General features: G+C 43.5%; 1 protein-coding gene across 1 annotated transcript; it reads left to right on the plus strand.

Moving 5' to 3' along the window:
* Positions 1–360: 360 nt before the first annotated feature.
* On the plus strand, positions 361–18,593 carry NINJ1 (ninjurin 1). The gene is made up of 4 exons (XM_048957173.1): positions 361–751; positions 9,226–9,460; positions 13,662–13,823; positions 16,254–18,593. Exons 1-3 carry the CDS (start codon positions 680–682, stop codon positions 13,805–13,807), a joined length of 453 nt encoding a protein of 150 aa, XP_048813130.1. The 5' UTR covers positions 361–679; the 3' UTR covers positions 13,808–13,823; positions 16,254–18,593.
* The last annotated feature ends 3,388 nt before the right edge of the window (positions 18,594–21,981 follow it).

Below are 21,981 nucleotides of genomic sequence, written 5' to 3' on the forward strand. Positions count from 1 at the left end.
CAGCCAAGTGCCCAGACCTCTTTTTGCAAATGCAACATGTTCCTAAGTGTAGGTCCTACAGCTCTGCATTTATTGCACCAAGCAGTGCAGCCAGCTCTTCCTTGTACAGGATCTGCCAAAATCCTGCGTTGATGATTGAAGAGCAGAAAGTAATGCTTCCACATTGTCTCTTTACGAGTATGGCCTAGCAGGAGCCGGGTCTGTACTTCGTTTTCAGTAGGTGTTTATTTACGTTCTGTAAAGTATGTTTCAGCACTATTCAGGGCATGAACTAAACCCAGCGGGAACAGTTTGTAACACAGACGACTCCGAAGGCATTAACCTGCGGGGTACGTTGTACCTCAGACGCCGGCACAGACCTCTGGAGAGCATTTTCAGCGCAGATGCAGCGCTGCCAGCCCTGCTGCCCACCGAGGAGTTCCGCAGAAAGAGCCTCCCTCAGTCCCACACAGCGCCAACGGCGTCCTGCAGGGCCGCGCGCAGAGCCCGGCCCGGCTCAGCTCAGCTCAGCCCAGCCCAGCCCCGGGGCGGTGTGCGCGGTGCCGGCCCTCCCTCCTCTGCGCCGCCGGAAACTTTCTCTCTTAACCGCGGCCAGAGGGGGGAGCCGATACAAAAGGGGTTCCCAGAGGTTGCCGGCAGCAGCTGCCGAGGCCTCTCCTGCTCCGCTCGGGGAGCCGAGATGGACTCCAGCGGCGAGACCCACGAGCTGAACGGGCGGGCGGAGGGAGCGGAGCCGGCGGTGGTCGAGCGGGTAAGGCCCGCGGGGCTGGGGCGGGCGGGCGGGCTGCCCTGGGGCTGTCACCGCGGAGCGCCGTGCTGCCGGCGATCCCGGCTGTTGCTGCAACTCGGCGCTCCCCTTTCTGCGGGGTACGGCGCGCACCTCCCGTTTTGTCTTGGATCAAAGACGGGCCGGGGAGAGACTGGAAGATCCTTTTTAGGCCTGGCGTGGTGGCTGCAGAGCTCCTGCGCGGGCCAGCGCCCAGCCATCAGATGTCCTCCTCACCTAAAATCTCGGTACGGAGACAGATTACTGATAGGAATCTTGATAGGGCAAGAGGGGTTGGCCTTAAACTGAAAGGGGGGAGATCTAGGGGGAAATTTCCCACTCAGAGGGTGGTGGGATGCTGAGCACGGGCTGCCCAGAGCTGCGGGCTCGCCATCCCTGGAGGTGCCGAGGCCAGATGGGATCGGCCATGGGCAGCCTGAGCTGCTGGGGGCAGCCAGCCCACGGCACAATTGGGGCTGGATGATCTGCAAGTCTCTTCCAACCTACGCCATTCTATGCTTGTATGATTTCTTCCTGGGAGGGATTTCCTGCAGGAGCTGAGCTGCCCTGAAGTCCAGGACTGCACGTTTGCATGCAGTCATCACATACCAACAAGGGAAAGCACAGCTTTTCACTACTCCATGTAGTCAAAACATGTCTAGAGATGTGCACTGGAAAACATTTCATCCCATATTATGTTTACATATAAAGGGTATTTTCCAAGCATGCTGCTTTTCTAAAACGCCAAGCGGCTAAAAGAGCATCTTTCATGTTCTTCTGAAAGAGACCAAACTCTGAAAAGCTTCTCTCATTCTCACTGAGGACTGCCACACAGGAACAGCTGCAGCAAACCACTACCCACATTGCTGGCTGGTCACAGGTGGTTGCAAGACCGTGCCTTCCCTTCCTGGAGCCCTTGGCATGGACAACAGACCAGAAAAATAAAAACCAATCTGGTTTTAATAAATCCTGGAAAGTATCTAAAGAGAAACAAGGGATGTGCAAATCGAACTGCTGGCCTTTAAGCCACTGAATTCTCAGAATTTGCATTTATTTTTTAACAGCCAGACTCGTGATTGCATCACAAGTACATGTAATGGGGATTTTTTTTTTTCTTGGTCTGTTCTAAGAATTTTTTTTATGACTTTCCTGTTTTGCTTCATCTCTGGTTGCATGCGATTATTGTTTCATTATTGCTTTCCCATAAAAGCTGTGTAAGTAAAAGAATAAGCAGAGAGACTTCATATCGTATTATGCATACGCTCTATTTAACACTTCAGAGAACTTCCCAAACACCTTTTCATTTTCTAAAATATATATTAAAAAATTATACACACAAGATGAAACAGGCGACAGATTTCTTAAAAAACAAGTTTTGAAGAGTAGATACCTTAAGAATATGATCAAGTCCAGCATTCACACAAACAACCCACAGGGCCTCAACGTGCAGGGACTGGAGCTGGGGGTGTTTATGTGCCTGCTGTGAGGAGAGCTTGCTGATATCTGTGGCAGCCCTGAAGTTCTTACTGCCCATCCTAGCATCAGCCCCGCCTTCAAAATCCATTCTCTTGCACATCACTCTCTTAATGGATTTCTCTTGCGCTAGCTGATACAAAAAGCAGGTACCATCAAAGGAAAAATGGCTTAGTTACCTTCAAAGCAGGGTAGAAGCACAGTGATTTTATTATGTTGAGCTCACTGCAATTCTGAATGAGTGGTTGCATTCACTCTAAATTTGATTTATTTTAACTTGGTCATTAACTTGGATAATATTTTTCACCAGCTGTCACTCTTTTAGAAAGAAGCTGGGCATTTCTTCCAGTGCTGGCCTGGCACACCTCGCTGACTAATGGCAATAATTATGGCTGGAAGCTGTGCTTGCCTTTTGTGCAAAGGATCTGTTTGATGCCAACAGTAACTGTTTTTTCATGCTCCTGTGTTTGCTTCCTTTGTTCATGCCCCGTATCGAAACAGTCCAGGAGCTGCTTTGCTGTGAAAACTAGCACAGCTTGGGCTTCCCATGATGGCAAGGAACGCCAGTGGAAATGATTAAGGGTCTGTGAAAAAGTGAACAACTATTGGATGGTTGAAGAGAACAGCTGTGGAATATTTGCTTTCTATAATGGTCACATTGTTGCTAAAAACGTATTGAAGTTTGTGTATTGATTCCTAAGCACTTTGGGACGTGTCAGTTTCTTGGCATTGCAGCACAAGTAACAAAATTTGTAAGAACTTGTAATAATTATCCTGCGCACAGAATGACATGGCACATTCCAAAGAGGTATGGTGTACTTCCCATCTAGTCTGCCATAGTGGTGCTAGCCTCACAAGCAAGTAGCTAGGACAAACAAGCAGTGCCTTGGCAACACAGGACAGGCAACCTGCTGCCCAGTGGTGAGGAACAGCTTCTGTTCCAGTTGCTCTACAGACAAGTCTCATTTATAACTTCACTTTGAAGCCATCAGGTATGCTGATTACTGATGCCGTCACAGCTTTAGGAAAACAGTGCTCTGCCCTGAGCTAACAGGACTGTACCGTTCCCTTCTATTTGTGCAAGGTTTCTGAAACTCAAGAATTAACACAGCTACCACTTGTTAGCTTTTTTTTCTTTTTAAACATAGTTGCATTTTCATTTTCTGTTTTCCATATACAGTGTGGCTCTTATTCAGTATAGGCTTTTAAAGGTGCTAGGAAACTGAACACAGGCTGAAGTGTTGCTTTGTTTGTTTTGGTTTTTAATATATATTTTCTAGATTACCTGCAACCACACTGCCTCCAGACGTGACTGCAGCAGCCTCCTAAGCTAAGTAGTGCTGTGTTAGGTTGGTGCTTGAACAGCCACATCTCCCCCAAATGGAATTCCTACAGGAAATGGCACTGATGATTCAGAGCCAGATTTAGGGATTTTTTTTATGAGTCAGTGCTGAGTTGAACAAGTGGTCTAATGTTTTGCTGGGGGGGAAGGAATCACATCTTCCCAAGGAGGTGTACACAGGATCTAATATTCCACTGTATGACTGGCACAACTTGCCTTGGGAGATAGTTGTGTTTTTTTTTTGAGAATATTTTTCCCTATTTTCTTTCCATATCAGAAAATCACAGAATTGTAGGGGTTGGAAAGAACCTCCATGGGTCATCAAGTTCAACCCTCCTGCCAAAGCAGGTTCCCTACACCAGGTCACGCAAGAATATTATTTGAAACAGGGGGAAAGTCTGATTTCAGTGGCCATATACTGACCCATTCCATTTCTACTATGTAGATGACAGATATTTGGACAGAAATTCTACATCCATCAGCATCATTAAATAACTGTATAAAGTCAGTGGTTCAATTCTACAATGGCAGGGTTAGTCTTAGAAAGAATAAATTTAAAACCTCTGAAATTGTGTTTTGTTTCAGTTCTATGTAATTTCTTTTATGTCTGACCCTTCTTTGATATAAGTGGAATTTTGTGCTGGATGTTTTCAGCTTATATTTAATTAGAAACACTACTTCAAAACACAGCAAAGAACCATTGACTCTGAGATCTCCGTGACTCAGCCTTATATTTGCACAGCCTGGTTATTACTTAGCAACTTTCCATCATTTGAAAATAGGGACTGTCCCTAAACACAAGGATTTCAGGAAACTCACTCTGTGATGTTACAAACCCAGAGGTTCTACTGGCCAACAACCAGACCAAAAGTTCATCCCGTCTCATTTTAAAGCAAGGTTGCTTGGCTTTTAAGTGTGTAAGAACTACCCTGCAATTGCAGTAATCACTAACCTAAAGTAGGAAGAGGACTGCATACAGAATTAGAGCAAGCCAAGGGTTTTGAAGATTGTTTCAGAGTAAATGTACTCAAAGGCAAAAGCAGGTGTCACTAATCAGACACACAGATCTTAGAAACCTTGTTCTTAATATATCAGCAATAATCAGTGCTATCTGCCCAATCATCCTGAACAAAACCATGGGCCTACTGTGTTTAATAAGCACTTTCTACTGCAAAATGATTTAAAATTACAATATTGTGAATAGCTGTACTCACACCAAAATGAGTATTAAGTATTAATGTTTTAAGCATAGAGCTCTGGGTCCTGCAGTCCCAGATGCTGCTAGGCAGCTGCCGTCACAACTGCTAATCAAGGCCAGACCTCTGACTTATGGTGTGTGTGTAGGATGTGTGTAGAATGTTTGCCTGGCTAACTGCAACACTGGCTTTCTAGGTTTTTAAATAAAAAAAAGGTAACCGGTCCTGTGCTACTGCAAGTACTTGCTAATGTCATTCACAAGAACAGTCACACAAACATCAATGTTCATAGCAAATCTCAGTCTTAGCTTGGAAATTTCAAGGTGCTATCAGTTCAGGCAATATTTTTCTCAGATGTGTTAATTTGTAAGACTTTCTTAACATAATCCCTTTAAGAAAATATGCATATGAGGGGAAAAAAAGAAGCTAAGTGAAGTACCTGGGTATATCCCAAAAGGAGAGAGGTGAATTCTCAAGATTTGCGCTCACATTTTATCTTTCCTCCCCCATTCATAGGGCAGTGGCAGAAACAAACATAACTAAGCTTTAAAATATTCTCAGTTTTCACTACTGCTCTTCTCCTCTACCTGTCCCAGATGACTGGCATGTGAAAAACTCCACCTGCCTTCTCCTGGCAGACTGACTGGTACCATTCTGGGCAGCTCAGAGTTCAAGCTGGACAAGACACCAAAACAAGACACCAAATTGCTCCTTCTCTTCCTCTTTCTCAGACTTCCAACAGACTAACTGGACTGCTTCAGCAGTCACTAGTGCCTGACAAATACCCCGTTCAGCAAGCAGCCATATAAACTTTGTCACACTAAGCAATTTACTGTCATAGTGGAAGCATGAATCCTTACCATAACTGGTCACTGCATTTAACAAAGATACTTTATGATTTGTTCTCAAGGGTTTCCATTTTCAGCACTGTTTCCTGCCTGTTAAATCAGCAGGTGTGCCTTGGATCTGATTCAACTCAATATTTAAGGACATCTACCTCAGTGCCGTGTCTGTTTTTTAATAAGTGTAGTGAATAAATCCTTTCTGTATTTCAGGGGGACTTTCAGTTATTCTGGGTGTGCCATTAAGACAACTAGTGAAGCAAAGCAGAGGCAAAGCCTGTACCCACAGAGTTGTCAATAAGATGACGTATTGTAGAACTCAATTCCCAGTGTGAAGTGAACACAAGGTTTATTTTTGTGGAAGCAGAAAGCGTCAGCTTCTGGTGCAGCATCCTGGCATCACCCCTGGGAGCTGACTGCCCTGTGGGCACTAAGTGCTGCTGCCCAGAGACAAAGCAGCTCCATACAGCCCTTGTGCAAGCACCTGTGACTGTGTGCTGCCTTTCCTTGGACTCGTTTGACAACACAAAGCACACTGATCACTTAATCTGTACCAGGCAGTTGCTGTGATTACATCACAGGAGAAACAGGTTACAGGATTCCCCTTGCCCAGCACACATGCTGTCCCAAGTGGCACCTACACATCTCACAGGGAATCTCCAGTGGTTTCACTCTCCCTGCATCCCAGCAGGTGACAGTAGCACGGTAACTGCCACTCAGTGCAGCCATTTGGCACCTCCCTGAAACCACAAAGCCACATAACAGCATCCCCGTGTAATTTCTTCATGCAGGACTATCATTAACCAGAGGTTAAGGCAGCAGCTCTCCTTTCATTGCCTGTCTATATATTGCCGTGCAACACATTGTCTGTTAAAAACTGCTTCCAGAGTACTGCCTGCATTTGTTTTGATCCTTTGGGCAGTTGCCTTCAAGTTCTGCCCTGAGTCCATGCTAATTTGCATTCTTTTGGTTTTATGGTTTTCCATCACGAGACAGGAGGCTCTATGTCTTAAGAAAAGGGAAACAATCATTTCTGGGGCTTCCATGATTGCACACCCTTCTTCCCAGCACGAGGCACAGCTGAGGACACTCTGTGCCACAGATCTGGTGCCTCTGCCCTCCCTGTGCCCAGCTCCAACTGTGTCTAGTCTGCTGGCAGCAGCACTGGCTGGAAGCCTCCTCACAGAGTAAAATGCCTTCCATTAGACTCACACCTAGTAAACAGCTGACTTGGGGTGCTAGAAGCACAAAGTTTTACTTCTTTGCTAAAGTCTTCTCTGCTTATCAGAGTCCAGAGGTGACCCAGCTTTTGCTTCCATAGCAATTCAAATGCCATTGGCTGCTGTGTGCTGGCTGGCCATGCAGAAACGGGATTAGCAGACTGCAAAGTCCTGACTGTGCAGTCCTGTACTTGCCCCGGAAAAGAAAGAGTCTGCATTCTGCTGACTGCATAGGAAGAGCCCTGTATCTCATAGAGGTAACTAAAAGAAAGATGTAATCCAGATTGTTTATTCTCCAATATAATTTTTTTAAAAAGTAGTCACCTCAAGCTCATGATCACATTCCTAAGTAGAGTGAAAGCTGTCATCAGTACGCTATCAGCACAGCTCCTGCTGCAGCCTCCTTCCATCAAGGTTAAGACTACAGCATAGCTACCTTTGCCTGTGTTACATACTGAAGCCTTGTGAACTCAAGGAATAATTTAGAGGTTTGGATGTTTAGTTTTGGTCAGGAAATAGTTAATCTATCAGGAAGTCACTACAAAATTCTGATGTTTGCTGAGAAGAGTTTCTTTTTTAAACTCATACCCAGAAGTTTTGCTGTTCCACATGTAATTCCACACCCTGTCTTACATATTATGTAAGGCAAGAATAAAGCATCTTAATCTTTTTTTCTGTGCAATTAATAGTGAAAAATCTTAGTCTGGATTTTTGTAGTGAGTACTGCCAGTGTATCTTTCCTGCTGCTCTAGGTAAGGAAATGAGCATTCACACCTGTTGTGGAGCTTGTGGCAGGGCTGCACTAGGAGCAGACACTAACTCTAAATATCCCAGTGCTAGGGCAGCTTAGTGCAGCTGGGAGTGGAAAGAGGAAACTGCTTGGGGAGAGGAAAGGTGATGAACTGAGGCACAGACCCCTGAGTCACAAATTTCATTTTTAGGCTGCAGGACACAGACGAAAGCAAACTCATAACTAGCTTCCCCACTGAAGCTGCTATCAGTTTCAGAGCCATTCTCTTCCCTGAGCAACGGAAGAGTAAACAAGCCACCTGCACGAAGCTATAGTTACACGGTTTAATTCCCTCTGCAGAAAGAAGTCTGCTGCTGCTGCCCCATGACATTTTTCTCTCAGTAAAATATTTAGACTGTGGTTGGTTACGGCATGTCTGGTGAAAATAGGTCAGGTTGGGCATTTGAATGCCCTGGAAAAACTGGGAATGTGTTTGCTCTATGTATCAATATCTGTCCTACTAATAAAATGCTTTTAAGTCTGGTTAGTGGCAAACTTGGCTCTGGAGTTGGAAATTGGATGGTTATTAGAGCCACTAAAGAGAGCGATCTGAGGGCGTTTTCTGCATTTCTCTTTAAAAAGAAATTTCCCTCACAGTATTTTCTGGCGAGCACAACATACTTGTGCAGTAAAAACATCTCTCAGAAGCAGGTTTGAAGCAGTCAGCCAAAATAAACTGATATTTGAATATTATTTTTATGAAGTCTACAAGTAAGATCCACAAGAGTGAAATCCTAACCTGTCTGGAGACTGCAGAAGAGCAACACCTCACCTTCCTTCATCTAAGAGTTATGTTTCCACACCTACCCAAGTTACACACACTGCATCCACCCCATGAGGAATTAGGAACCACTGGAGACACGCTGCCAAATTCCAGGTTAGGTCACCTGAATCGTCATCAGGAAATGCTCATTTTATCCAGCCCTCCAGATTGACCAGCTCTGGCTTTGCCCCACAGTAGGCTGTTTTTTTCCTATTTGTTTGCTCAGGAATTCAAAGACCTCTGCTGATGGGAAAAAAGCTACCCTTGTAATGGGGCAGTGCTTGGCAACCACGAGTCATACGATATTTCAACAGAAACCGTTGTCTGTGCGAGGACCTGGACGGTGGTACAGCAGAGTGAAAACAGCAGGAAAAGAGGTCAAGCAAAGCTCATACAGTGAGCAACTCCCATGTAAATCCTCAAAATGAGACTCAAGACCAATGAAGAACTAGGCAGATCTGCGATGTCCACTGAGTGTGAAGTTAATAAATATTTGTGGCTTTAAGTATGTCTTTGGGAGTTTCTTCCTCCCAGCCTTTCTCAGTGCAAGCACTGCAGATTTTCCAGTCCTTACTTTTCTCATGGTAGAAACAATGATTAGAGTGATCCTTCAAGATGGACAAAGTTTATCTGCCCAAGTCTAATACAATCACTACAGTTCTGCCATCAGATGGAGGGCAGTGGTAGCAGTGAAGGAGAGGCATGTAGAATCTTAGTCCTACTGTAACTTTATCAGTATCCCTACAGAAATCAGTTGATGGGCTAAGTCATCTCTGACTCTCTACACTAACTAAAATAGATACGAATAACCTTTTTTCTTCTCCCACTTTCAGTACAGACCATCACAGTGGTTTCAGAGAAATGGACCTATGAATATCAACCACTACGCAAACAAGAAGAGCGCTGCAGAGAGCATGCTGGACATTGCGCTGCTGATGGCCAATGCATCACAGCTGAAAGCTGTGATTGAGCAAGGACCTTCTTTTTCATTCTACATGCCCCTTATTGTTCTTATCAGCCTGTCGCTCACAATGCAAGTTATGGTGGGAGTACTCCTGATATTCCTGGGTATGTAGCAACTGCAAGAGCCACTGATGTGTATTTTTCTTACGAAATGCAACCTGAGTATGTAGACTCCGTTTATTTTTAAAAATAGTTGTTTTTGAATGCCTTGATATCGAAATTGATTACATTTTTCTTTAAGACCATAGAGATATTACAGCACAGAATCACCGAATTGTAGGGGTTGGAAGGGACCTCCAGAGATCATCGAGTCCAACCCCCTGCCAAAGCAGGTTCCCTACAGCAGGTCGCACAGGTCGGCATCCAGGCAGGTCTGGAACATCTCCAGAGAAGGAGACTCCACCACCTCCCTGGGCAGCCTGTTCCAGTGCTCCGTCACCTCACTGTAAAGAAGTTCTTGCGCACATTGGTGCGGAACTTCCTATGCTGCAGTTTCCGGCTGTTTCCCCTTGTCCTGTCTCCACTCACCACTGAAAAGACAGCAAAAGGAATAAGGGCAGCTTTATGTGGAATCTTCAGTTCTGATTAAGATCCTCATATTCATTTGTGAAGAGCATGAATATTCCTCTTTTCAGAAAGTCTCAAGGAGGAAGGAAACTGGTGAAATACCATAAAGGAAACATTAGTAGGTCAGATATGATCATGCAGCCTGCCCAGTTTCATAATACTGTTTTTGGCAAGACTTGTTACTTAATCTTATGACCAAGATATATTTACTCCATATCAGTCATATCATAAGTGATATTATAAGAATATATTGTGAATATAGAACTGTGGAACAGAAATGGAGATTGGATTGTCCATATTCACACTGGTGTTTTATATTATCATCATTGGCTTGCTTGTATTTCTGCAATCAAGTCAGAGCTTTGATAACGCGTGTTAAAAATTCCTGTTTTTAAATTTAGGGAATTATTCAAAGCATCTTAAATCTCTGGGGAAGGAATCATAGAAATGTACTCATCACTGGTTTTTCAAACCCATGTTAAACTGAAATTAAAGCTAAAAAGATAAGTTCTCTTTCCTCGGTAGGAGCAAGATTGTACCCTAAACGCATTCAATGACATTAGTCAAAACCATGACCTAATATCAACATACAGCTTCCTTAGCCTACTACAGAGTGATAGCCAGTATTCACATAGAGCATTTACTAAGCTATATGGGCTACCTTGGGCATTCTGATGCTCTGTCAGTGTTCCAGTTTCACAACTGAACAGCTTTGTGATCAAGGAGGAAGTTCTCAGGAAATGAGGATACATCTGGCTTGTAATATGGATGTGCAGCTGACATAGCTTTTTTATTCTTACGAAAGAGACTGAGAACATCTGTCTCTGCATTTGGCAGAGTTGGCACAAGGGCAAAATCCAGGTCCTGGCACAGGGGAGATTCCAGAAAGGGACTGGAAAAAGTAAGCTCATGGTACTGGGGAGTGTGGCGAGAGTCACAGAAAAATGAGCAAGAACAGCAACAACCACTTATCTGTATCATGGTTGAAGGCATCTCCCTGGTGGTTGTGTTAGTTGTTTACAGCCTAAAAGCCTGCTTAAGGACTCATTTATCATTTCTGCCAGGCATTTCCAAACTGGCTTCCTCCTCAGTAATTTCTTTGACAAAATTAGCAAAAAAAAAAAAAAAAATTACAGAATAACCCTAACTCCAAAGCTGTGGTTCACAGACTGCTTCATGAATAGAGAGATGCATCAGGAGCCCAGCCTGGGCTCAGCAGTGGCTGTATGTCTGGGTCTTGGAGTACACCAAAGTCACACAGTATGCTGGTTGGGGTAACTTTTGTAGAACATAGTTTTGCTGAGCTCAAAAGGTACTGAGGATAGGAAGCAGGCACGAAGGTACAAAGATGAAGGCACTGCAGCAATAGCTTGCTTTCTACAGTGTGCATTTGGTAGTTTTGGCCTACAGAACAATTTGCTGTTGCCTTAAGCCCTCTCAGAAGGGCACACAAGTCCCAACAGATGTCCAAACCATTGACTGGTTTCTTGCCTTGAGACACTTTCATCCCAGGAGCTACAAGTTCTCACTGTTCTTTATTAGGGATTAAAAGCTTTCCCTCCTTCAAAATTGCATTTTGTGGTACTCATAAAAGCCCTATTTTTGAGCTCTGACAAAGAAGGCGGGCAAACGTTTTGTACAACACCAAGAGGCCCTTTTCCTCTCAGAGCTTCCCAATTCAGCCCATGGTTCTCTCCTAGCTTTTACGCTTTTACGCAGACTTCCTCCCATTTGTCTTTCTGATTCGAGACAACTCTTCCAGAAAGTCACACCAATACAGTTGTGAGCCTGAAATAAGGGGTGCTCACAGTCTTTTTTTATGAAAAAGGAAGTGTTGGAAATTCCCTCTCAGACTAAAGCAGCACCAAGACTCCTCCAAAGAATCTCTATGTCCTTCTACAATCACATGTTCAGAATATGTAGCTTAAAAAACTGTAACAGATTTTCCAAAATTGGTATTTTGAAACTGATTTGGCAGTCCTAGCATTTTAAAATAAAAGTAAAGTATGTATTGAAATAGTAGAGTTGGCATGAAATGGCAGCATTCTAATCCCGCTGTAAAACACAGAGAATAGCTCATCATTTTTGCAAACAGTATGATTTGAAGTACTGTAGTAACAGAGATAGGATTGCTGCAATCCTGCTTCAAAATTTAAAGCCCAACCTCAACTACTAAGCTGCCTTTTCTGTAGTCCTCATTGTGGACAAAGGGACAGCTCTGAAAGTGGCAGTTCTCCTTCAAGCATGATTTCTTCTAACTCACAAAACATGTTAGGCCATTAGAGCCTTTTTATTAGTGTTAAAGCCAGCCAGCTGTCTGAAATGTCTTTCCTACATACTTAAGGATTAATGTTCCATTTCATTTATTCTGCTTCATTTACATGAAAGCACCGGATTCTTTAGTGGCACTATTAGGATGCAAATCTCCACATAGCTCCCAATGCCTTACATTCACATAGAAAATCATTTTCAGGTTTAAGTATTGCTGAGCTTAAGTTATTCCAGGTCAGCACAAGTGTGCAGTAGCTTAAGCTGTTGAAGTTGTTCCCCCACACTGTCAGTGCTTTGACCACTCTGCCCAACCGTACAGCAAACAGGAGTTGAGCAGGTGCCCAGAATTCCTTCAGACCAAAACAGCAGTAGACTTCCTAATTGGAGACACCAAGGGAATCTGGCTTTTAATGCTTCAGTATCTTGGATATGTTTGCCACCACTTAACTGATTCAGAGTGAGCAAGCCCTGGTTCTGTGGTTAAGTTCCACAGTGTTGACAGGGACATTTTATTAAAAATAAAGTTTACTTCACACAGCAGAGCTGTAAGCATATGTATGCACCTATCATTAGAAAAAAAAGTCAGCTTTATTTATGTTGCTGAAAGAACCTGTCAGGTATAAGCTTTTCCCTGCAGGAGAACAGAGGCAGAGAAAAATCTTGGCTTTTCACATGAAGACAGCCAGGCCCCCCCATTCTTCTTTGCCTTAAATAAGCACATTTTAGTCTATCAAGTCTGTTATCAGTACAGTGTAGCTTATCTCTGTGTTTTCACAAGGCCAGGAATCAAAGCTTAAGCTAAATTAATAGTATCTGCCTTGTGTGGTCTTCCCTATCTTCTATTAGCAGTTTAACCAAAGAACTGCAAGAAGCAGAGAAAAACATTTACACAGCTGGTGCTGCCTGTGACAAGAACTGCAGCTACACCGCTCTGAAACCTTCCCCTGTTTAACAGACAGTGCCTTCTGAAAAGTCAGTGCAAGAGCTGGAGAGGGGAAAAGCTGCACAGCTGGAAAAGGCACCAGGACAAAGACGTGCAGCACTTGTTAGGAGGGAGGGCTGTCTGGGAATGGCCTGGAGCATCTAACTGTAGGAAATGTACTTTCGTCCCATCCCGTCAGGGCTTCAAGCTCCATAACTGAAATTATTTTTAAAGGTTTGAAATCTAGTTTTGTTGCAGACTTTAAGAGATCAAGAACTCAGAAGGTTCCTTGTAATGTTGTGCATGCCTTTGTGCATTCACAGAGATTAGATGCTAATTACTGGAGGCTATTAGGCGCCTTGTGATTAAAGATCTTCTCCTTAGCTCTTTTACTGACAGTGCAAAATCGTCCTTCCCTTTTAAGTATGAGTGCTGCAAATAGCTCCTTGTAAGAAATTCTTTAACTACATGAATAATGAAGACTTTTATTCTGGATTTTGAAATATTCATATGCTTAAATCTCTCTTTTCTCCTTTCTCTTTGAAGTAAAATATGACCTTAACAACCCTGCAAAACATGGCAAGCTGGATTTCCTCAACAACCTTGCAACTGGACTAGTGTTCATTATAGTTGTTGTAAACATTTTCATCACTGCCTTTGGAGTTCAGAAGCCAGGTACCAAGTCAGAGTAAAGGCAGTAAGCACAAGGTGAGTATTGCCTCTGTGCCGTAAGACAGTGGGATGTAGCACACAAGAACACACTGTCCACTGTGGCATAACTTGTAAAAACAGCAGTGAGTTTCCCTGTGTCATTCCAGGCTTTACAGATAAATGAGTTGTCTTTAGACTGCTGCAAAAGCAGATGCTATACTGTAATAACAGTAGGAGTTCCCTGCATTTGTAAACACAGAGTTCAAAAGTTGACAGCAGTGCCTAACTTTGCCAGGGACCCAGTGTGTGTGTCACAGATAGGAAGTGACAGGGCCTTCCTTCTGGCTTAACCACTCCTTTTTCTCATTGCTGACTAAGCCAATTATGAAAGTAATAATACATTGCTTCCTCCAAATGTCTTTTTTTTTTTTTTTGGCAAGGAAAATTCTGCAATATATGGCACCCAGTCTGTGAGGAGAATTCTTAATCTTTAGTCAGGGAACTACTAGGGCTGATAAATCCAAAATACAATATGGACCTCATGGGGGCCCTTCAGTACCTGTGCAGATAAAGCGATTTCTCTTTCCTCCCAAGTTGCAGTTTGTTGTTTATGGCAGATTCAGCCCAAAGATGGACACTATTTGATGTGTGGACATAAGGATAAATATGGAATTGTGAGAATCAAACTGGGCATCTTCCTGGTGTCATAGCTATGATGAACAATTTGAGAAGAAGTAAACCTAAACTGCAGGCTTGCAGTCCAAGAAGCACTGTGTTCCAACCTCTGCCTTTAAAATAGCACTGCTGAGTCAGCACAGGCCAGCATTGTTCTGGCTCTGTCTTCCAAATCTCAAGTCACAGATCTCCAAATCACCTTCAGAGGACCTCCTGAAGGAGCTGCTTAGTTTTCCTGGCAAGCCTAGGTAGTCTGGCCAAGCCTGTAATATTGTGTTTGAGTGAACTTCCAGACAAAGCCCTCTCAAGATACAACCTGCTATGAAAAAGCAGCTCAAGGCCTTACACTGAGACTTTCAAAACACATTCTGCTGGTATTAACACTTTGTATGAAATGCAAATTGCCCTTACACCTCTAAACTCATTCAGTCAAAAAGCAAAGTACAAAGCATTAAAGCCTATTAGTCTGAAGAGGAACAACAGCAGAAATCTGTAGCAAGAATGGAAACCAGACAATAATCTATTGAGATGCTGAGCAGGATGGGGACCTAGGATGAAGAGTCTGCTTTCACCAAGATCTGTGCAGTTCTGGCATAGAACTGAGATAGTTTAATTGCAAGTCCTGGCCATCTTTTCTACAAATATTAGGATTAGTTTTAACAGTAGATGCATGGATTCTCTGAGACATTATCAAAGAGATACATCCATCTTAGCAGCACACATGAGAACAGCGCTGAAACACTAGCCACAGAATTACACTGACAAGAAAAATAGGCTGAAAAATTGCTGGAGTTTTAGCTGTCTTCACAAGAAAAAAAACACAGAACTCAGTAGCAAAGGGCTTAACAGAACCCAACAGACTGATGGAGAGCTTTGTGCACTACAGGCCAGTTCATCTTGGGGAGGCATTAATGCACATTAATTCTGCATGAGGCCGGGTTCTGAACATCACTGTCATGAGCTGTATAAATGTGCAGAGTGCTTCCCCCTGAAAATTTTGCCACCTGTCCACAGACTTTGTCTCCTTCTCGCACAGCTGAGTTGTATGGAAGCACCAGTTGCTTTGTGGGCTCCTTCTGTAATCCATATACTCTCAATCCAAAGGATGTTATGGTCTAATTATGAGTAGGACCATGGATCACTAGTTAAGGAGTTATACTTTAGGTGAGATGTCAGTTTCCATGTAACTCATCTGAAATCAGCATGACAGCATGAAACAGTTGTGCCTAGAGGCTGGTGATACAAAGCTGTATTGCTTTGCACAGCCAGAGCATTCTTCTCATAGAGAAATGTGATCTGTATCTACTGCTGAAAATGGTTTAATAAGTTTGCAATGCCTTGATAAAGGGGAAATAGATAATTTATGTAATCTGGGGTAAAGACAAGACCAAATTTTATACCCTTAAAAAACAATAGCTGCATCTTCTCACCTTCACGCTTTTTGCACATGGAGTTTCCTTATAAAATGGCTGGATGCAGTGCCTGGAATTCATGTTTTTTAATCCAGATTTGTAAGATTTGGAATTTATTAGTTAGTTTGGATAATTACATCTGTTTGCTAATTTGTACACATTGCTTCTGCTAAAAATACCTGTATGTAATGATCATCTGAATGGGGTTTGAAAGAGAAGTGTTTTTCACAGTGGGCTTCTGTTACCTCAGAGCCCTAAGAGAAACAAGCAGTCATTTGCTGGCCTCATTTCTACTACACACTCTTTTGAAGAGAGAACTTAATTCCCCCCCAAGGTAAATTTGTCATTTACTATAGTTCCTGAACCACTAATATCTCAGTATCTTTGTTTCTAATTTCAGAGATCTGAAGCATTCGTTCTTCCATAGATGCCATCTGCACTTGGGCCAGCTACACTTGGACACACTCAGAAAAAAAACTGAAGAAGCCAGACACACAGAGCAGCTTTCTCAGGTTTCCAACAAGCAACACGTCATTGGAAACCTGGCGTTTTCCAATGTGTTAATACTTCAGTTGTTTGGCATCTAAGAAAAGATTGCTTTTGACCCAAGGACACTGCTTTTCCACAGACTGGCATTTCAATTCGTAGATCATTTTTCAGAAAAGCAGCATAAGCAGGTCGTATTGACTGATGGGACTTCACACATTTCAGGACTTTCAGTTTCTGTGCCTTTTGCTTTTACAGTGACTTGACATTTACACAGTGGTAAAAAGCTGCAGGCCTCCAGTCTGGCATGTTCCCATTGTCCTTCATTTCATTCACTTGACACCTATGCTGTCCATAGCACAGCAGTATTCCCTTGCCTTTTCCCAAGGTAGCTGTGTCTTGTTCTCTTTCCCTCTCCCAGTTCCATTCTTTAACTAAAGCAGTGCTACAGCTACAAGCAGTAGACTGTCTTCCGGCCAGTTTTTCCTCACAGGTAGTCCTGCATTTTGTTTCTTCATCTCTGGACCACAGTTAAAGCTCTCTTCTGCGTGCACAGACACACAGAAGACCTCACTGCTCCATTACTTACTGCTACCCTCCATGTTCTGAGCATCAGACATATTTCTAGGAATCCTATCAAAATAGCTACGTATTCTGTGTCCAGCTGGAAAACTAGAGGATACAGAGTAAACTTCACCTGCTAAACTGGTGCTGAGAGCCTGCCAGCAGCTCTAGTAGGAAGCTCGTGACTTGCTTTGTCCTCTTTGAGATAGCAGTTGCTGCAGTTATGCTATTTTTATGAATTTATGGCTAAAATAATTTTAAATACATACATACAAATATATGTATAGATATATATATATATATCTCTTTCAGGTTATTACCTGCTGGCTCAGGGACTGATGCTTTTTCTAAATACAGTATTGCAAGACATGGTGTATATTAAAAAGATGGTAGCAATTTTTACACTTTCAAAGAATCACATCTGCAGTTACAAAGTCCTGCTTTACTAGATCATACTTTCTTGCCGTTGCAGATTCGTTCTAATGCATTTCCTTACAATTAAGTTTTAAATGCTGTCTTGCACATATTAATAGAACTTTGTCTTCCATGCATCTCATCTCATTTCTGTTTTATGTTCCAAGGTCCATTCATGTATCATATCTTCATTTACATGCTCTATAGCAGTTATTGACAGGAAACAGATCAAAACTTGTCAACTAGTAGTAAAATAGGCCACATTCTTTTTGATTTCTTTTTTGTTGCTTTTAACTTAACATGCATTTAACCAGTATTTGACTAACAATGGCTTTAACTACGTGCACTGTACAAATTTAAGCGTAGCTCCAAACAATGAGGTATTCAGGACCTCAGGACAGTTTTGTTTTTTCTTTTTTAATACAAACCAGTGAAGTGTTTATACATGCTTGTGTTGCAGCAGCGTCAGTGCTGTACTGCAGTGAACTGAGTGGCCACACAGCACTGCAGAAAGCCTTAAACATATTTCCATCTTGGGAAAAGGTGACTGTAGGCAGCAGCCCAATGTGTTTTTGGCAATTAATGCTCTAATATTCTGATTTGTCCTCACTGCTCTAAAGGCAGATGTTGACAAAGGCTCTACTGATGCATACTCTATTTATACATGGTGATAACATGGCCTGGTTTTGAATGGAGCTTTCCATTCCTGCACCACTTGTTGCCACAAACATCTCTCACGTGCACTAAAGGGCTGCAGTACAGATGTATCAGAAAGACAAAGCACAGCAGCAAGGCTCCCTATCCCATCTCTCAACCACCTGCACTGTAGCAAAGAAAAGTAACAGTGTGCAGAGCACTGGGGTGTGAAGCATTCACCATGTGATGATATGTCAACTACTGATTCCAGTGGACCCTTCCAAGACAATTTTGGGGGCATACAGGAGGAAAAGAAAAATACTTAATGTTGAGTGCATTGCTGAATGCCAAGGGCTAATCTGTATTTAGGGGAGATGCCTGCTCACCTCTACTGGAACCAGACTTAGCACAAGAAGTCCTTCAGTCATCCTGAGCTGCTGGAGGTGCAACTGCAACAGCAAAACAGGGATGACTGCAACTTCAGAAGGCCTGATTTCTTCTAATCCTGGCACATGAAAGCCTGATCCTAAGGCCATCCATCTCTGCTGGACATCAACAGTATTCAACTTACAACCAGACATCTGGGTTTTTTGTTTGTTTGCTTTCTTTTAAAAATAAAATTAAAAAGGATGATGGTTTATTACTGCATGTTTTGTTGTGCTTAAGTAGAACATGAAACATTTCTTCAGACATGCAATCTGGGTTTTAAGTCTCTGAAGCCTCCAGAGGTCATGTATTTTTTATCAGACAAAGGCATCTTCAAGTTGGTTTCAAGTATAAATAATTCAATCTCATGATTACCATTTTTTAAACATTAGGTTCTTATTTTAAATCTTAGTATGCATTTCCTAGGGACAGCAAACAAATACATCAGTTTGAATGAATCTTTGGTCCACTGTGCTTCTCCAGAGTTCTTGGTTGTAGGCAAACATTGCACTTAAAAAGAGGTCATCAATAATAAAGCGAAATGAATCTTCGCTGGCTCTCTCAGGAAACAGTTCATGCCAGGTCATCTGTTTACTTGTTTCATAAGCTGCTGGGCAGCGTAAGAATTACACATGCTGCTCTGGTTGTTCTCATTAGTCCCTCAGCATCAAGGCCTGACAATGCTGAAGTTTTCAACATAGCTGTATTTACTTTAGGGGATGACAACAATTATTTACTGGAAGTTAACTGTAAGCGTTTGTCTTCTAAAACAGGTCACTAGCTGACAGCTGAATAGAACAGGCTGAACTAGCAATATAATCCTGCTCACTGCTGCCCTTGGCCATCACTCAGGAGGTTTTGGCCACTTGGTTTATCCAGACAAACACTTTATCCTGTTTCTGCTATGTGTTCCTGTAAGCTGTACCATGCCTGCTGAGCAGGATGTGTGCAGGAGGAGGGACATGGCCCTCTGCCAGGGGCTGTCACTGCCCTGTGCTCAGAGGGATACTGCATGTTACAATAAAAGCTCATACGGTTTTTGTTGGTAGCAGCTGTAAGAGGCATTACAACGTCAAGCATTCAAATATTTACAAAAGAACTATCAGGAAAGAGTGGCAGAACCCAAAAAGCTATACATGCTTTCCTTATTTGCTAGCTTAGAAGAGATGATGGTGCTGCAAATTGTATCTGGTTCAGTAAGCACTACACGTGGCACCCATACATGCACTGTTTTTATGTGTTTCCAAAAAAAGGCAAAGATCCAGTGTGGAAAACTGGTCATCCTACAGTGTAATCTGTCAAACCACAGGAAATGAGGCTCACTGGAAACACGCTTCCTTGGGCAAGAAGAAGCTGGCGGTAGGCATTCGTATGCATAACTCAGTTCTGATAACCTGCACGCTTAACTTGAAAATAAACACTCCTTGTAAATCTGCAGACCTCCCTTAGGTTAGAGGCAGCACACGGCATGTCAACTGCATTGTGACTGACGGGAGCAGGGCCTCTCTTGGTTTGGATCCATGGAGGGAAAACCACAGTGCTGCTGTAGGACTCTGTTACACTTTCAGATCAGTGATTTTGAATTTAAATAGATGTTATTTACATTATAATACTAAAATACGATCCCGTCTTTACACAGCCAATACCACAAACACTTCATTTCCATTAAGAAACGCAAAGCCAGTAGTAAATCAAGAGACTCAAGCAGCATTGTTGCACCACACACAGAGCAGCAATCTAAAAAAGCTAAAGTAGTGCTGTTTAGTTCTTCGGACAGCAGCTTTGTCACTGTCATACCAACATCCAGAAAAGGATACCACAGGAGAGCACCACTGACATTGCATTTCACTTAGAATAACCTCCGGAAACAACTGGTACCCCAGAAACCAACATATAGTAATTATTTACAAATTGTCACTTTGTAGAGGGAGTCATGGCTCGACACTACTTGAATACACATAAATACATTGACCTTCCCTCAACGTGCCCCACAACACTTGGCTCCAAAACACCTGCTCATGCTGGGTATGGAGCTGCAGAACTGGTGACCAAGCACAGCCCACACCCCAACTGCCTGACACCTTCAAGCCTTCAGTACAACATACCTGGTAACAAGGCATCCTCCAATGGGTTTGTGCTTGTTCATACAGCCCTCCAGCCATCACGCAATCTTCCTATCAGATCCTCTCAGCCTAGACAAGAAGCAAACATCTTTTCTCGCTCCACTGTTGCCCATATATCACCTCCCCCACATTCAGTTACCCATCACATCCCCAGCTGAGAAAGGAGAGCCTACCTCCACAGCTGAGGTACATAACGAGTGAGGCAGGAGGGAGCCAATCCCAGTGCCCCAAGGGCAGCCCCCACTCATGGTCCCATTTCTCACAGCTGCTGGTGATCACAAGTGTCAGGAGAGGAGCCACAAGTTACCCAGCATACATCATAGCAAACAGTGGAAGACATGGAACATGATCTTCTAGAGAATCCACAACCTGCCATCTGGGTTCTGTGTGGGAATGGCAAAAAGATGCCCTTCCTTGTGATTGCATGCAGGGAATGAGTCTGAACTCCCTTCTTCCTCTTTCCACAGACTGTTGAAGCAGAGATCAGTTCTCATGGCGCTCTTCTTCTTGCATTACTTCCTGGCACACACTGTTTGGTGCCTAGCTGCTGTCCTGTGGCAGTGCCACAGCCCCACAGGAGAGGCAAACCTCTTCCTGGTCTCCCCTGCAGCTGGTCTAGGAGTTCTTCCTCTGTTTTTTGGCAGGATAGGACTGAATTATTTAGGAGAAGAGTTGTAAATCAGCAGCTACAATACACAGAGCCACACCAGAACTGCCAAACACTGCCAGCTGTTTGCCCTGGCACCAAAAATATATGAGAGGAACAGTTTCATCACCACCCAGTATTACCCCAACTGTTTGGCACCAAGGAAGAAAATTAATTAAGCTGTTGGAAATTAATTAAGCTGTTGATTCTCACATCTGTGCTGGAACTGTGAAAACTATGCTGATAAAAATCACGTGGGAAAGCCCAGCAGCAGTCCTATCCCATGCCACCTCTGAGAGCACGACTGTGGCATAGGGCCGCAGTCATCCAGCCCAGATGCTGGCAGCCTTTCTGCTGCCATGCCCTTTGTTTTCCATAGGTACAGCAGCAGTGTGCTTGTTGTTTCTGGGTCTCACCTTCCTCTTTAGGGGTAGGATTGGGAATGGCTGCTAGCAGCATGGGCAGCAGCAGCGATGAGTAGGGCAGGAAGCCCCTGCTTGCTGTGGGAGGCTGCAGGGTAGGAGGTGCACAGGGCTTGGGCACCCATCGCCATGGCTCACGGCCACACCAGTAGCCCGCATGGAGCAGCCCAGCTCTGAGAGGTTTCTGCTTCACTGGTATTTGCAATGCTATTAAAGATTTAGCAGCACCAAAATGTAAGAAAGCTTTTTCTTGCAGCTGCAGTCTAGCACGGCCTGTGCTCCAAAATGGAAAGGGCAGTTTGGGACTCACCTGAAATGCTCTCCTGCGCATGCAGAAAGGCAGGGCCCCGCTCTGCGCTTCTGCTCCATCAAGTCTGGGGTATAGAGCTGCTGAGGTTTGTGCAGCCATGC

Source organism: Lagopus muta, chromosome 11, assembly GCF_023343835.1.
Source record: "Lagopus muta isolate bLagMut1 chromosome 11, bLagMut1 primary, whole genome shotgun sequence".
NCBI classification, from domain to species: Eukaryota; Metazoa; Chordata; class Aves; order Galliformes; family Phasianidae; genus Lagopus; species Lagopus muta.